Source organism: Mytilus edulis, chromosome 7, assembly GCF_963676685.1.
Source record: "Mytilus edulis chromosome 7, xbMytEdul2.2, whole genome shotgun sequence".
Classification (NCBI taxonomy): domain Eukaryota; kingdom Metazoa; phylum Mollusca; class Bivalvia; order Mytilida; family Mytilidae; genus Mytilus; species Mytilus edulis.
Genome location: NC_092350.1, coordinates 23,631,327 through 23,649,523, shown reverse-complemented (window position 1 = coordinate 23,649,523; position 18,197 = coordinate 23,631,327). Strand labels below are relative to the sequence as shown.

Genomic DNA, 18,197 nt, shown 5'->3' with positions numbered 1-18,197 from the left:
TATACTCCAATAAATGTCACCCAAATTGAAATGGAAAAAGTTTATAATAAGAAGCTTGTATGAGCCTTTTGTAAGATTGTGTACGCTTGTAATAATATGTTTTACTATGTTGCCCTAGAAAATTATTAAATTGGCACAGCAGTAGATTTATCAACACTGCAGGTTAAACAGTTTCGGACAATATGTCTAAATAAGAAAACAAGTTCTAATGGAAATAAAACATATGGATAGCATTTATATATCTAAGGTCGATAAAATTAACACAGCTGTGATTGTAATTAAGATCGATTACATCAAAGCAGGAAAAAGTAATCATTACCTGAATATATATTAACCAACTACTGACGTTGTTGTAAAATTTATGAATGATAATATTAAAAAACTATATAGGAAAAAATAAATAGATTCACAAATTTATAATTTGAAATTATAACGAATCAAAATATGGACACATGCTCTCTTTTATATTAAAGATACTAAAGACTTCCTTAATAAAATCGAATCACACAAGGTCAAGAATGAATGCATTCTCATTGCCTACGATGTGAATTCAATGTGCACAAATATGGAGATTGATTACTTAGAAGAAACAGTTATCAATGTATTAGTATCAGATGACACAGAGGAATATACTTCCAGCAATAATTTCCAGCAGTAAAGATTCAACAGTATTTGTTAAATCAAAAACAAAGAATTTGAAATAAATGTACTTTTATACCAAATTTTTTTAGGAGCGCCCATTGGTGGTATATTTTCTTCGATATGCACTTTAGATCTGTCTGTCCTATACTAAATATCTGTAATAAGTTCCAATGGAGGGAAACGTCAAATTAAACTGTTAATACAGAGACGACACTTTTATGGTCTTCACATGCACATTAAACAGATTGCAGATTTGTTTGACATAGCGAACATTGTTAACCCTCTGCTTAAATACACATTTGAGGTGTCTAGATTTAGTATGACCTTTTTAGATACCGAAGTGTACAAAGGTAAAATATTCCATAATAACATCCTTGATGTTAAATCATATATAAAAAACGAAACGTATCAATATTTATCAATCACAAGTGCATATCCCAAACACACAGTTACTAGTATCGCAGTGTATAAATCTATACGTAATATAAGATTCATTCTATTTTAGTGACATCGATTAACTAGATAAACATTTAGCTAACTTACAAGATAAATTAGTTGAAAAAGAATATTGTAAAAATACAACAGAAAATGTTATTAAAATCGTTTCAAATACCACGAAGAGGAAAACAACTTTATTGAAGACTGTAAAGATTGTTGCCAATCTTTAATTTAAAAACAATATCTTTGGTTTCTGGATATTAAATAATGACTAAACAACCTTTAAAAGAATCAGAGATTATTATTATCAATAATAATAAATACAGGTAAATGAAATACAATATGTTAAAACGTTTGAATGTGTTTTTCGTGTATGCGTTATTACCTCTTGGATTCTTTTAAGCTCGGTTCAAATTCATTTCGTTCTCAGAAAAGTCCAGTTTTTATAGTTCTTAGCACGCCTTATGGATCCTTACCGGTCAAGGTTTATCATGTGAATAACTGTCAGTACGTACATAAATATGAATTATAAAGAAAACAAGCATGATTTCGTACGTCTCGACACCGATTTAACAATATACAGCATGTAAATACAAGTAACTAAAGAAATGTAGGATTCATAACAAGCTAGAAAACAAAAATGTTATTCGAACGCCACATGTTGGCGAAATTTCGTAACGTTAAATCGGCAACTGTCAAATTTGCCGGGAACGACGTTACGTTTATAAAAAGGTACTGCCGCGATATTTAACGTTCACAACACTGCCCTCCGTCAAAATAGAATTTCGTCTCGAAATTTAAATAACTACGAAAGATTAAATAATTGTATAATGCAAAATTTAAACAAGCACCTGCTGTCTCAATAGAATATTCAAATTAAGAAAATTTGTTTTTTGCCAGTCAATTTCGACTAGATCACGAATAACCTGTTATCACGATTCATGTCACGTGTAATGGTAAAATTGTACCAACGGCATACAAAACAATATAAATATAAATAATGTCAACAAATTTCTGAATTTGTGTCTTTTCAGTATAATAAAATGTTTTTAAAATCTTCAACGTCTTCTTTTTCCAACTGCTCCACTGTGTTATTGGTTTGTCTCTTTTGGTCTGTCTTTCTGTGTATCTTGCACTCTTTCTCTTTCTGTGTTCTCTACTGCTCTTTTCTTCCTTTTTCTCCAATCTTTTTGTGTGTCTTGAGTTACATATTTTTCATTCTCAAGTTCTTTCTTAATAGTTTGGTCTAAGTCTATTTTACGAAAATGTTCTTTCAGTTGACTCATTTTTTCCTCCTGATAGAACAGGTTTCTGTCTTCTTCTGTGACTAAAACACTTTCATTTTCTTCTGTTCCTAGAACATTCACAATTCCATCTGCAACAATTACGGTTTCTTCCGCAACATATACATCTTCTTCTGCAACATATACGGTTTCTTTTACAACATTTACGGTTTCTTCTGTAACATAATGCAACAGTTCAGGCAACATTTGGACGTCGACCTTGTCCGTCTGTGTACCCTTATAACTTATAATATTTTCTATATACTCGTGCATGTCCTGCGTGCTTGCTACCATGGGTTTTCTGTCATCTGCCATTACCGACTCTACCATTGAATCTCTGGTTGACAGGAACTCACTTCTTTCCGCTTCTTTGTAAATGACTAGCCCAGAATTGGTGTCCTTTTCTTCGACTCTGACTACTGTCATTTCATCAATTAGGTCACAGCCTAATGACATGTTATCTCCAATGGGCGTTACTAAAACTGGCCATTTGAAGGTTTCACTCCCGACATAAACTTCCACCTCTATAATCCCTTCTGTTGCCAAGTTCTCTCCGGCCCCAGCAACTTCCAAATTTCTTGCTGCTCTCCATAGCCGTTTACTTTCAGGAATCTGATTATACAACTTCTCACTTAGAACCGTCACCTCTGCTCAAGTGTCAATAACTGCGTTCGTCGCAATCGTGTTAATGACCATTGGAACTGCAATGCTAGCTGCTGTCACCCGATCAATGATAATATTCTCTTCTATCCTGCTGATCGTTTCTGCACTACCCATTACCTCATCTGGTGTGTTCTCCGGTGTGTTCTGTTGTATCTCTTTAGACTCCTCAAACAACATCTCTAGGCTTAAATCTAGGTCCTGTATATCTAGACTATCTTCTTCAAATGATCTCTTCATAGAAACTGTACCCAATGATGTTTTCGGTTCAACCAAATGCTCTTTCATTTGGCAAGGTTTCTCTTCATATTTCAAATTATTCTCTTTAATTTTTTCTTCACCATGTTTAGGGGCTGACACTTGGTCGATAATCTCAACAGTTTAAAGAATCCTCTTGTGCCTCATTGCTGTTGGTAAAATCTCTGTTTTCTGTACTGCTTTTACTTTTTCTTGTTTTTTTACAGTCTTTGATGTAATGCCCTTCTTCATTGCAGTTAAAACATCTTGTGTTTCTTGTTTTTGTTCTGTTGTCTTTGTTATACTGTTGGTTTTGCCTATAACCTTGGTTAACATTAGGTTTGTTAAATTTTGTCATTTCTTTCTGAATTATCTCCCCTACTGACTGAGTGATCCCTCTTTCAAATTGTGTAAGCCTCTCCTCAGTAACATATCTTTTCCCACCAACTTTCCTTATTTAAATATCATCTTTACCTTCATCTAAATCAACAGTTTCTTGCATACTCAGCTGACGGATGTTTCTATCTTTATTTCCTCTTTTATATGTGTCATATAAAGTCACCTGGTGGATAGCTTCAGTCATACTGGTAATCCTCTTTGTCAGTAATTCTATAGCAAAGCTCTGGTCGGGTAATCCTCTTAACATGTACTCTACACTCAATGTACTGTGAGTGGCTACGTCAATAGTAGGAAATGACCGTCTGACTAGCATTTCTACTCTGGAAGCATATTATGGATGTTTTCTTTGCCCTGTTTCCTTAATGTGTGCAATTCTTGTCTATACGTCTCTGGATATCCATAGTCACCAAATCTATTCGACATAGCTGCACATTGCCCAAAGAAAGATCTTTTGGTCTCTGGTGAGAGGTAGGAAGCATAAATCATTGCCTCATCTTTAAGTGCTGTTACTAATTCAATGGCGTTAGTATCAGTATCCCATCTGTTGATCTCTGCAATAAGCTCGAATTGCATAAAATATGCATTCCAAGGATCTCTGCCGTTATAAAATGACACTCTGTTTCTTCTCCCATTGTCTATCTTGGAGTTTTCATAATTATGGTGCTGTTGCTGTGGTCTGCCATACTGTTGCCTAGGTAACCAGTTTGGTACTGAGGAATTGTTTGGATACTGCTGGTAGTCAGCTGGACGTTGCTGGATTTCAGGCACGACTGTACTCGTACAAGAATAGTTTGGACGATGCTGGATCCCAGGTATTGTCGTATTTGCATAGGCATATGATGGTTGTTGCTGGGTCTCGTGTTGCTTGGTCTCTGACAATGTTGTATCCATGTATGTATGTGTAGAACGTTACTGAGTGTCTGGCAATGTTGTGTTATTATAGGAGTTGGTGGAACGTTGCTGGGTCTCTGGTAATGTTATATTGTTACAGGAGTTTGTTGAACGTTACTGGGTCTCTGCATTACTATTTTGACTAATGATAACAGGGTCAGATTTAATCTGAGTGAAATGTTGAGCATTATTCTTCATCTGAAGGTTCTTAAAATTTCTTAATGCCTCTAACTCTTGTCTCATCTTTTCCATTTCTTCACTCTCATATGATTTCTGAAGGTTTTCATTTCTTAATGCCTCTAATTCTTGTCTCATCTTTAATATTTCATCACTCTCACATGATTTTTCTCTTGTTATAGTCGCTATAGCACTATCACTCTTACTTTGATTTGGGAAAAGAAATGGGTTTGTGCTTACTTCCCTTTGAATATTATTCCCAGTACTACTAAATGGCCTGGGGCTTATATTTATTTCCCCCTGATTTAAATTAATAGCCTGGTTTGAGGCTAAATAATTATGAGAAGTGACATCCCCAAATGAGCAGGTATCAATATTTGTAGATGCAACAGACCAAGTGGGAATGATTGGACTAGCTAATGTTGTAATTCCCCTACTTAGTGAATTGGACCCCTGTGGTATACGAGATCTGTCTCTTAAATTATACATTTTACTTTTTAATTGCTAAATGGAATCAAGAGTTTCAATTTACTAATCAACTTGGATTAAACTTTATCCTGGTTAATCTTGTACTTTTAGAATTATTCAACTTGGATTACTTTTAATCCTTGTTGAAATTGAAAAAGAATTTCCTATGTATTATTTATAAACACCTTTTAAATTATAAACATATCCTTATTTTGTGAAATAGACTATATAAATAAAACAGTTGAAATAGACTATATTTTTTCCAACTTTGACCTTATCCAAATATTATTATATCTACAACTTAGATTTATATTTATCCTTGTTGTAAAAAAAAGAAACTTTTGAAATAGACTATAGTTTCTCGACTGGACCCTTTTGAAAAATTATAGTCCTAATACTTAACTTGGATTCAGATTTATCCTTGTTAAAAATAGACTCCTAAATTTAAACTCAACATGGATTAAAAGTTATCCTTGTTGAATATGGCATTTACTTTTACTATATTTAAACTTTCAACTTAGATTAAAATTTATCTTTGTTGAATTGTACCCTTAACTATTTTCAACTTGGATTAGAATTTATCCTTGTTGAATTTTAAACTATAACCTTTTCAACTTGGATTAGAATTTATCCTTGTTGATATAGATTCTGACTAACTAATATATTTTTCCTTTTGAACTTGGATTAGAATTTATCCTTGTTGATATAGAATTAAACTAACTATATAATTACTTTTCAACTTGGATTAAAATTTATCCCTGTTAATATCTTTTAAACTTAATAACTATTTTATTACAACTTGGATTAAAATTAAAACTTGTTGAATTTAAAATTACTTAAATATATACTATAATCTAATTTATATTCACCAACTGTACTATCTATTTCTTTCAGCTTTCGTTGAAGTGTCTTTTTTTTATGTTTAGTTTTTTTTTTATGTGTAACCAAATATCATAAAATATGGACAGAAACAATGTATGTACTTAACAATGGCGTGCCTAAAAAAATATTCACGTAAGTTCTTTAAATTTTCTTCAAAAAGAAAACTATATTCGCTGCCACAAGTGTAAAGATTGTTGCCAATCTTTAATTTAAAAACAATATCTTTGGTTTCTGGATATTAAATAATGACTAAACAACTTTTAAAAGTATCAGAGATTATTATTATCAATAATAATAAATACAGGTAAATGAAATACAATATGTTAAAACGTTTGAATGTGTTTTTCGTGTATGCGTTATTACCTCTTGGATTCTTTCAAGCTCGGTTCAAATTCATTTCGTTCTCAGAAAAGTCCGGTTTTTATAGTTCGTAGCACGCCTTATGGATCCTTGCGTGTAAGAATATAGTTCCTTACCGGTCAAGGTTTATCATGTGAATAACTGTCAGTACGTACATAAATATGAATTATAAAGAAAACAAGCATGATTTCGTACGTCTCGACACCGATTTAACAATATACAGCATGTAAATACAAGTAACTAAAGAAATGTAGGATTCATAACAAGCTAGAAAACAAAGATGTTATTCGAACACCACATGTCGGCTGAATTTCGTAACGTTAAATCGGCAACTGTCAAATTTGCCGGGAACGACGTTATGTTTATAAAAAGGTACTGCCGCGATATTTAACGTTCACAACAAAGACCAATAGAACCAGCAATGTTCCGCTTACACTAATTACTCTCAGAGATCAATGCTCCGAATCTGTAAAACATGGAAGAAATTCGACAACTTTAATTTTTCCAATTATTGTATCAACTGCAAAAGATTTCAGTGAACAACATGGCTCCGTCAACCAACATGCGTTCTAAATCTCAATGCCAAACTCGGAAACAGTGGTGACGTTGCTTCGCTAAACTATCATTAAAGTCAACGTAGCGTAGTAAAGAGGACGTAACCGCTGTTTCGTAGTTCGTCTCAATGCAACACTTTACACCATTTTTTATATTTCATATGAATAAAAGTTTGTTGTTTATAAATTAGGAAGAAATCTAACAGTGCTTCGGGATTTTTTTTGCTTATACTACTATAGTATGGGTTTTGGGTTTCTTTTCCAAAGTCTCCCAATTACTGACTTGATTGAGCAATTTATTCTTTTGTCATTCTTATATCATTTGCATATCTATAAATACTTGAATTGGATTGGTCAGTTAGAATTTTTCACTTGTTTATACTTCGATAAACTATGTTTCTAAAACTACTTTCGTAATCTATAAATGCGCGATACACATTCTTGCAGGATTTTCAGCAAATTGAGATTAAAAAAGCGAATGAATAACAGTTGTTTCTATTTTAATACATATATAACAACAACAAAAAAGAAATAAAAGAAATGTACTAAAGCTTCGAAAATGTATAAAAATGAAATCCAAAATAAAATTTTGCGAAATTCATGAAGGATTTGGCGAATTTACGTTTTGGCAAAACACGACGTCATACGAATGAAAATTTTCAGGGGAAAGATTATTTCGTTACGTGTACTCTTCAGATTCGGATTATGCTTTTGATGATGAATATAGCAGCCATCAAACAAATGATGTAAATTTATAATCGCGTATGTTTGGCTGAAGAGTCATAACTGCATACGGAAAACATGTCACTGAAAAGTATATGTAAATACGTGGAATAGTAAAAGGTAGTCATTTAGTTATTAAGCACATTCATTATTATTCTTATTTGAGGTTTCGTTTGACTTTAAAGCAATAACATTAAAAGGTGTAATACTACCAACTATAGTACGTCACATCTAGTTGAATATGAAAGAGGGTCGTAAACCCTATTTCCTTGAAATTGATAGCGGACACCCCTCTCTCTCTTTTTGTCTCCATATAAGTATATTCCTACCTTTGGTCGCTTTCGCTTTCGTCTTCGTATGCACTTTAAAAATAAAAATCATTATCGTATAACAATAATTATAATAATAATAAGAAGAAGAAGAAGAAGAAGAAGAAGAAGAAGAAGAAGAAGAAGAAGAAGAAGAAGAAGAAGAAGAAGAAGAAGAAGAAGCAGAAGAAGAAGCAGAAGAAGAAGAAGAAGAAGAAGAAGAAGAAGAAGAAGAAGAAGAAGAAGAAGAAGAAGAAGAAGAAGAAGAAGAAGAAGAAGAAGAAGAAGAAGAAATTATTGATATTTTCACTGAATGGATAGTTTTCAAACAACTAATTTATTTTAAACATTTTAAAGACATGGGTTTTGTTTACTTTTTCCAGAAATTTATATGGTTAGCAGTACTATCAACTGATTGTAAAACGGATATTTTAAGGAAACATATGATCCAATTATTCCGTCATAAAATGTGACAAGCCGGCCAAATAGTGCAAAAGTTATGCCTAAAATTTTAATGTCAGTATAAGGAACTATTATACTGAATTCCAACTCACGTTGCTTCCCGGAAAGATCTCACTCTAAACAAATCTGACAAAAACATGTTTAATATCTTGTACAAACTATATTAAATCTGACAATAGTTATCTTTTAGAAATAATTGAAAATTTCTGTGATAATAAAAGGGTTGATATCTCAAAAACATGTTTAAACTCACCGCATTTTTGCGCATGTTCCAAGTCAGGAGCCTCTGGCCTTTGTAAGTCTTAAGTTTTTTTTATTTTAGTTTCTTGTGTATAATTTGGAGTTTAGTATAGCATTTTCACTGAAACAGTATATATATTTATTTAGGGGCCAGCTGAAGGACGCCTTAGGGTGCGGGAATTTCTCGCTGCATTGGAGACATATTGTATTATCTATTTTTCTATGAATTTGTTACGACATTGCTCTGGTTTATCAACAAATAAGGACTAATTGCGATACGGACTCGACCTATTTCGGATAATTATTTTCATCGTTTCCTGAATGAAATCCAGCATTAGTTTAACAATTTAATTTAGTACGATACAAATATAAGATTATAACATTGAAAATGTCTTCATTACAGCTTTTGTTGACGAAATGAAGATACAGTTAACAAATTTTAATCCTAGTATTGCTGATGAGTTCATTCAATACAACTTACCGGATAAACGTTGCTTGCATTCATCGGAAAATATTTTGTATATCTTAAAGAACTGGAAACCTGAAATGGAAATTATACAATTACAGAATTATAATGTATAGTTGCAAATTAACCACAGATGTTCAAAAAAGCAATATTGGTTGAACATATATTTTGTAAATAATCGTGTGTAGAGTTTAACAATATTTCAAGGACGTTATTTGTGATTTCTATAATAGTCATATATTTGGTCATTTACACAAAACGTTTCGTGAATTGACTACAATGTAAACATTACGGATGATGACTATAGAGAATGTATTCTTCTGAATTTTCAGTCTAGTTGAAATCTTGTTCTAAAATTGTTTCCAAAACATGTGATACAAGTGGAAAATAAAATGTGTTCTCAAATCGTCAGTTTAGTTGTGATACTGTTTTTTCATGATAATAACCCAAGAATTGTTTTACAGTCATATAAACCGAAATTCAGATTAAGATAAAACTTTAATTCTAGGAATTTTGGCTCCTTATTTGTGAACATCATTAATAGGAGAGGGCGAAAGATAACTCAGAGACATTCAAACTCAAAGAAAAAAAAATAAATAGACAAAGCACCAATATTTGACCCCGAATAATAACCGGACCACAGGTAAAAACCGCTTCAAGAAAGAACAAGTACAGACACCTACGGCCAATCTTTCTTCCCGAGGACAATCAGGGACTGGAACAACCTACCAACAACAGTTACAGCGACCAACACCGTTGAGGGATTCAGAGCTGCCCTGAAGGCATGCTCTGAAAGGAAGAAGGAAAAACCAGTTTTAATTGTATATTTTTGCGAACGTTTTAAATGTAATTTGTAAATAGCCAAGAGAAATCATTCTGTGTTGCCCGACACTGCGTAAGAAGAAGAAAGCAATGTTGATATTAAAAATGTTTTATTCTGAAGTTATCATTATTGTGTCTTAGATATAATGAGAGAAACAGATTATATTAATAAAGCAGTTAATACGAATTTGATCTATTTTGTTGTTGCCTCTCTTGTGCATCAAATATAAAAAAAAATAGATATTGACGCTGATTAAAATACAATTTGCATCATAATGTGTGGAGGTATAGGTAGAACAGAATCTTAAATTATGTGACGGATATGTTTTCCTTAGAAAACTTGGTAGATACTTAGTCAGCCGTAAGCGGTTGAATTTTGGAAGTACTTCTTTAGCGCAGTCGGTTAACGCGCTACCTTGTAACACAGAGGTCCCGGGTTCGAGTCCCGGTGGAAGCAAGTAATTTTGTAATTAAATTCATGCTCTCCGGTTACATAGGCGCCCAACAATAAAAACCAACGGTAAGAAAAAATACCTAGCCAGGTTAAAATATAAATATGAAATAGAAGAAGATATCATCATTATAGAGTTTAATGACTCTTGAGGTGGGGTACGTGTGACGGGATTGCTTCCCTCAGAAAACTTGGTAGATACTTAGTCAGCAGTAAGCGGTTGAGCCAAGAAAGTACTTCTTTAGAACTTTTTACAACTAAGTAACATCTTCGTCGTTAAAAGGATTGCTGCTCACAAGAAAGCTCTAAAAATGTTTTGGTCAGAACCATAAATCCAAATCAGTTTGTAATACAAAGACATATATGGACGAGATTCACATCCTAACAAAAATCATGATGGTCCTTGTATGTTGTCAATGTCGTTTAAAGCAAAAACAGCTAATTAATGTTGCATCTGATGTCATAAGATTTTTCCTGTTATTACTTTATTGAAATTTCATAGAACCATGGGGCATACTAGTTATATTTGTTAGCCTTCTCTTTCACGACTAAGGATTAAAAAATTATATCACAGCAGAATATTTCAATGCATTTTCAGAAACCTTTTAATATTTAGGATCAAATCAGGTTTGTTAAAAGGAATAATGTGATGCAATTGATGGGATGAAATGTATATGTATACTATTAAAATTTAACTGCTGGACGACAAGCTGCTGTGTATTCTTGTGATATATACAAAATCCTGAATTCTATGTTAAAGTTGGGTTTTTTTCGTCTCAATTATCGCAAGTATTTGTACTTATATTGATATAAGATTGTTAATGTTCTTTTTAAAGACTATACCTTCATATTAAGAACATTGTCTGATGCTCTGTTGGAAGTCATTGCTCAGCTTCTATGTCACTATTTTTATCTGAATCACCGTGAAATGAATTCTCTGTATCTGTAAATCATTGTGAATGTTGCATTATTTTTTAAAACAAATATTCGGCTATTAAACACATTTTCCCTTCAAACATATCTTCTCAAGCGTTAAGTATTCTTTTTACTTGAACGAAACCTTTGTAAGAGAGAAAGTTAATTCAAATTCTTTGACCTGAAAACACAGCAATCTGAAAACAGAAAACATAAACAAAATATTCTCAATGATTAAAAAATTTCAAAATAATTTTCAAATAGGAAGTTCTGTACTTCATTTTATTACGTGTTTTTGTATGTTCTTGTTGTTATGCATTTCCCCGAAGTTTAGAGACAAAGTTTCTTATTTTGTTGTGGAACAAGCATTTCTTTCTTTTTTCTAATTTGAAAGCGTTTTACTAGAGCTATCTTCTAATATTTTATCTTTAAATTCAATGTTGCAGTTTTCTTTTGATCACACACAGTTTGCTTTTCCATGCAAAATATATACCCTTCCGGATCACCTGCGATCACCCCTAGTTTTTGATGTGGTTCGTGTTGTCTATTCTTAAGTTTTCTATGTTGTGTCATGTGTACTATTGTTTTGTCTGTTTGTCTTTTTTTCATTTTTAGCCATGGCGTTGTCAGTTTATTTTCGATATATGAGTTTGACTGTCTCTCTGTTATATTGCGTCCCTCTGCTATATAAAATCTGACAAGTTTGTACAACCTGTAGCAAAAAAAGTCCGGTGGCCCGTACTTTTTATTATATTGTTGAAAAAAGCATGATAAAACCATATTTTGATAAATAATTAAAAATTCTACCTAAATGATTTCTTTTCTTCAATTTAAATATACATATATATATATATATAGCTTTTTTTTTATAAATTATCTGCTATAATGGAATTCATTCTAGTCACATATAAAAATATTGTTGTATTTTTTCGCAAATCATTGAAATATTTCACCGAAACATTGACTACAGCATTGAAATATATATCATGTTTTTATGGGAATATTTGGAAAAATTATTATATTTTATTGTCTTTCTAAAAGAGAACACTCTTCCCTATTCAAGACGCAGTCACAGATGAGTTCAGCCCTACCATTACACAAAAAGAACGCAAATGTAGTGTCTCGTCCACAAATATTCAGAAATAAACGTTACACATTTAGATATTTACATTCACTCATTCTGAAAAAAACCCACAAAAGGACGAAGAAGTAAATAAATACTGATACCCTTTCGAATCTATAATTTGATAAAGCAAACATTACATTTTTATCCCAAATATACAGTTTCAGCTTCAACCATGGTTACTAATGTAGATTTCACTTTCCCTAAAAATTGCAGACGGAATAGAAGACACCTGTTTATTTTCTACATCATTCTGCCAGGATAAATTTTGGAAATGAAGTCTTGAATGATATAGTTTTGTTCTTTTTAATTGCTATAAATGTAAGAGCGCTGAATAGCTAGTTTCTGTTATGTGTAATGTTTTGTGGACATGTCATATATAGATAAGTCGTAACGTATAATTTTACACTGTATAATTGTTTATCTTATCTCATATGCATTTCTAGGAATATGATTGATTAAAAGCAACCGCGTGGAGATATTGATTTATTTCAATACACGATTAGTAGCGGTGTTACGTCCCTTTATAATAACATGACTGTGCTGTGGAAAAGTCTGAAAGATTTCAATTGAACAAGAAAATTGATGATTTAAAATGATTGAAATAGCTTTACAAAACACATTCAAAGCTTACTATTTGCTATTGTTTTTGTATGGACCAATGCGTAGAAGGGTTATTAAAAAATTGCAGAACATATTTTATGTTATTTCAAACAGACAGAAAAAATATTACAGTTATTTCTTGTATTTTAATTCCAAATCCTTTTAAATCGGAGAAAACTATGAAAAAACGTTGATAACGTCACGGTCACATGACTAAATTATGTCTATTGGCCGATAAACAAAACAACGTCAGCCAATAAAAAAACGCATTACATCCAAAATTAAATTATTTTCAAATAATATCATTTTAAAACTTGTTATTTGAAACATTCTTGATCAAAGCCGAACGGACATGCCGTGTCAGTTCATAAGACCCATTGAACGACAACAGCAAACACAAAAACATTTCATTCACATACAAAATAATTTTTAGAATAAAATAAAATAAAATCATTCCTTACATATTAAAAATCAATACCTTGCCTTCATAAACAGAAAAAAAAATGATTTGGAGTCACAGTATCAAGATTATTATATGTAAATCTTTATAAAGAATGAATTATTCAGAAAAAAACCCATTATAAATAATACATGCATAACAAATTAGTACTACTGATCAACCTCTAAAAATCATACAACTACAGAATAATCGAGCCAATAGGTGCAACGCGTGTCCGTTCTTATATCATTGACCTATGATTGATACTAAGATAAGATCTTTGTATAGTAGAATTTTGCTATACATAACTTAGATTGAATTTACATACAAATGATGTATGTGTAACCGGAGAGCATGTATCTACTCTACAAATTTACATCGTCACAACCGGGATTCGAACCCCGGTCGCCTGCGTGACAGTCAGTTAACCCACTGAGCCAAAGAATCGATTCCCTAGCTCAGTTGATTAAGACTGGCTTTATATGTTCAAACTGAAGTAAGGAAGGAAGCAACGCCGCTACACTATTCCCCGCCACAAGAGTCATCATATCTTTATATATGACTCTAAACAACACAAACCCTAGCTATACTCCAGATAACCATCGTGGATTTTTTAGTCGGGCGCCAAATGTAACCGGAGAGCATGTATCTACTCTTCAAACTTACATCGTCACCACCAGGATTCGAACCCCGGTCGCCTGAGTGACAGACAGTGCGTTAACCCACTGAACCAAATAATCTATTCCCTAGCACAGTTGATTAAGACTGGCTTTATATGTTATACCTGTACTAAGGAGGGGAAGCAACCCCGCTACATATGTTATACGTAATGCATTACAAAGGAGATGCCAGGATTGCGCGAACAAACGCACACAGGATAATACATTTATTTTTAAAATAAATTTGTAACAACTTAAGGACAGACGTTCTTAATCGTACATATATGCAATATGAATACATAGGGATAAAACCATAATTACATTATAATCTTTTGTGTGTTAATTTTTAAGTATTGATGTATGTGAGTAAATGTCACATATATCTAAACGATCTGTCCCTTTCTCACTACACAAATAATACATAACTATAAAATGAACCTTTGGTGTTAATGACTGAACCAGCTGAGTAAGTACACAACGTTTAGAGGGTATAATGATGGAGATTTAAAATGTATATCTAATACATTTGATTTATTCTATTTTTTCAAATTATCTTATTTTATTTTCTTATATTTGTTATGTTTACGCTAAAAAATATTTTTGCTAGCTTAGATTCTAGCACATATATATATACCTTTATTCCTTCTATTATAGAGATTTGGTGTACATGAAACAAATAGATCAGAAAATTAAAAAAACAAAGAATTAAAGTTACTCGTTTAAGTTAATATCATCTTTCATCATGTTCAAAATGTATCAATTGTGTTGTGAATGCTTCAATGTGACAGTCAATTTATTTAATAAGGAATGTTTTACTTTATGATATAAAGTCAGAGCTTTGGTGGCATGTTCTTAACCATTCATATAAGGGATGTTCATGAAACAGTGTTAAAAACTTTCTGTTTTGTGATGTTACACTTTTGTTTCAGGTGAGGATGAATGTTGGTACCTATTCAAACGTTTAACCCCGCTGCATTTGTTTGTAGCTGTTCGAAGTCAGGAACCTGATATTCAGTAGTTTGTTGATGCGGTTCATTAGTTTTTATCGTTTCTCGTTTTTTATACATGAATAGATAAGACCGTTGGTTTTTAAGCTTAAATGTTTTACACTAGTCCTTTTTGGGGCCCTTTATAGCTTGCTGTTCCGTGTGTGCCAATTGCAAGGCTACGTGTTCAAGACCATGCTTTGAACTATATAAAAAAGAAGATGTGGTATGATTGCCAATGAGACAACTATCCACAAAAGACCAAAATGACACAGCCATTAACAACTATAGGTCACAGTACGGCCTTCAACAATGAGCAAAGCCCATACCGCATAGTCAGCTATAATAGGCCCCGATAAGACAATGTATATGATGGTTTTCTTTTACAAATTGTGACTTGGATTGAGAGTTATTTCATTGGTACTCATCATGCTCATACAACACCTTCACATATCTATTTATCATTCAACTTTATAGTGTTTACATATACATCATGTCATTCATATGACTACTGCATTTTATTGCTGTGTTGATCAAATATTCAAATGTTACGGAACCACTGTTCAGACGCATGTTACTTTCTGCGAATATTACAATAAGATATTAAGATAAAATATATGTCTTCTGAATGCTTACTATAATCATAAACTAAATATTGAATAATACTCGGTATTTATGTTGAAATTTAAAAAAGAGAAATGGTGTACTTCCACATGTTCCAACTTCTAAAATTTTGTATTTAACTTTAACTATATTGATGTCCAAAAAAATATAAAGGATATAAAAGGAATATTATCTCAACTGAATCTTCTCTCTGAGCTTGAGGGGAAAATACCAATTAATTATATCAAATGTATTTTAAATAAAAATCATACTTTAAAATCATAAAATATCAGACTAAAAATAAAGTTGAACACGGTATCTTTATTAAATCATTGGTGTTAACATATCTTTAATCGATTAAGAAGAGACCAATCAAAGTAACCAACAAACACTGAGGAAACAATTGCACTCAAAAGTAGCTGAACCAGATATGTCTAGAATGTAATCTTTTACTGCTAGACATCAAACACGAATCAAATTCACAACCAATAAAAATCTAACAATAGGAAAAAGGACACCACCTGTAAAATATAAGGTCGGCATTAATACTTGAAATGAAAGATCTCTGAACTGCGCAAACATGTCGACAATGAGTGATGACATCGACACATTGTATTGGAAAACAATTTTGCGATCATTGTCGTAAATCTTATGCAGTGCCGGTTGCAGTCGTTCCTCATGTTGGAGCATTTCTGCTACGGTAAAACATCAAAATTAAAAATCTTTTTTCAAATTTTAAACATTTTGCTTTCATGAAGAGTCAAATTTATGAAAAAAAATATTTTCAGAAAATGAAAACTAATTACCTTAGCCTAGATAATACACACTTTTTTATTTTTAAGTTATGCATAAAAAAGAGACACAAGTAAAGTCTGTCGTCACGAGCTTTTAATAAAAAAAGGTTTTTCACCGAATACTTTTAATTTTTTTTGGTAATATTACTTTTTTTATGATATTACACCAAACTGTAACCTAATTTTATATGATTATTTTAATTGGAAGCTATATGATGTATGAAATGTTTATGCCTCATATGTAGTAAAGACATAGCAGTCAACTAAAACACACTAAACATTTAAGGTTGCACTCGACTTTCTCTGTTACCGGGGGCGAAAATTCAAATTTTGCTTTAAAAAGACCTATATTTTATCTTGTTATTCGCCTATGCACACACAAGATCAACATGTATTTGAACCCACCACAATCTCGTATTTGGTGAAAGTTTTTCTTTAATTAGAAAATTTACCAATGTCTCGAAAGTCCATGCTATAACTTTTGCATAACCACGTCTATCAGATACATATCGCATGAAACTTTTAAAGCCGACTGAAATGGATGTACACAATTCTGATTAATCAACTTTTACATTTAACCTCTTCTTATAAAGAGTTCAATTTGCTTTGTTGAATTAAACTGAATATCTGCCTTTACATGGTCCAATTAATATCATGTGCTTCATATAATACCAGATATATGCGAGGCAAACTGAACTTCACAAACATAGACAGTATTCCGGTTCACGCATTTCTGTTTTCTTTATTAAGTTTTCAACGCCTTATACGTATAGAATAAAATATAAAACATACCCAAAAAAGGAACAAAATTATCAGAAGAATCAGTCTGGTTATTGATTTAAATCTAAAAAAAAAAAGCAGTGACAATCACAATAAAGGTGATGCAATCTGGTAGAATCAATCCCCTTGTATTCGTTTAGTGGAGTAACATAAAATATAAATTACTAATTTTTCGAATTATTCTCTTTTGTCGATATCTTTTGTTTTCGACTAATAATTAAAATAAATAATTTAAAGGTTGTTTTCGATAAAAATATCATAGATTAAACCAAAATGAAAAAGGAGGGGTTACAAAATGAAAGTAGTATGTAATCATTCTAGTCATTTTTATCTAAAGTATCGTTTTGATATCTGTACTTAAACTTACCGATTGACAGTTTCACAAATGTGGCTGATCATAAATTAATTGTCTGGTGTTTCTCCTTTGTTCTATCGATACTGATATCCTTGCAATAAAAAAAAAAAACACACACACGAGGAAAAATAATGTTTTTAGATTCTTTAAGTCAATATATCATGCCCCGACAATCATTATTTAACAAGTAAACAAAACATAAGACAAATATTTAAATGATTATTACCACATTAACTATTTTAATTTACAGTAGACAAATCTTTTCCCAATGTTATTAATTAGACACTGGAGTTGATTGTTTAATTTTTATTGTCCTTTTAGAAATTATCAATATAAGAATCTAAATATTTATAACTAAAGTGCAGTTGTATATTGCATAGTATGTGCCTTGCTTGGCTACAGATAAATTGTCTACGTTAGAGAGATTAGTTCAATAAGAACATAGCAGAAAAGTTAAGAACATTTATGTAGAATTGT

At 31.8% G+C, this 18,197-nt stretch overlaps 1 protein-coding gene across 1 annotated transcript in view; it reads right to left on the bottom strand.

Annotated features, from left to right (window-relative positions):
• Window positions 1–17,837, bottom strand: part of LOC139481061 (uncharacterized) — a 41,802-nt gene extending 23,965 nt beyond the window's left edge. Inside the window, exons 1-4 of the mRNA XM_071264124.1 lie at window positions 17,733–17,837; window positions 11,307–11,406; window positions 9,206–9,265; window positions 8,044–8,076 (exon numbers count right to left, since the gene is read on the bottom strand). Of these exons, the coding sequence (XP_071120225.1) occupies window positions 8,044–8,076; window positions 9,206–9,265; window positions 11,307–11,348 (135 nt within the window). The 5' untranslated portion in view covers window positions 11,349–11,406; window positions 17,733–17,837. The remainder of the gene's footprint in view (window positions 1–8,043; window positions 8,077–9,205; window positions 9,266–11,306; window positions 11,407–17,732) is intronic.
• Window positions 17,838–18,197: the final 360 nt, after the last annotated feature.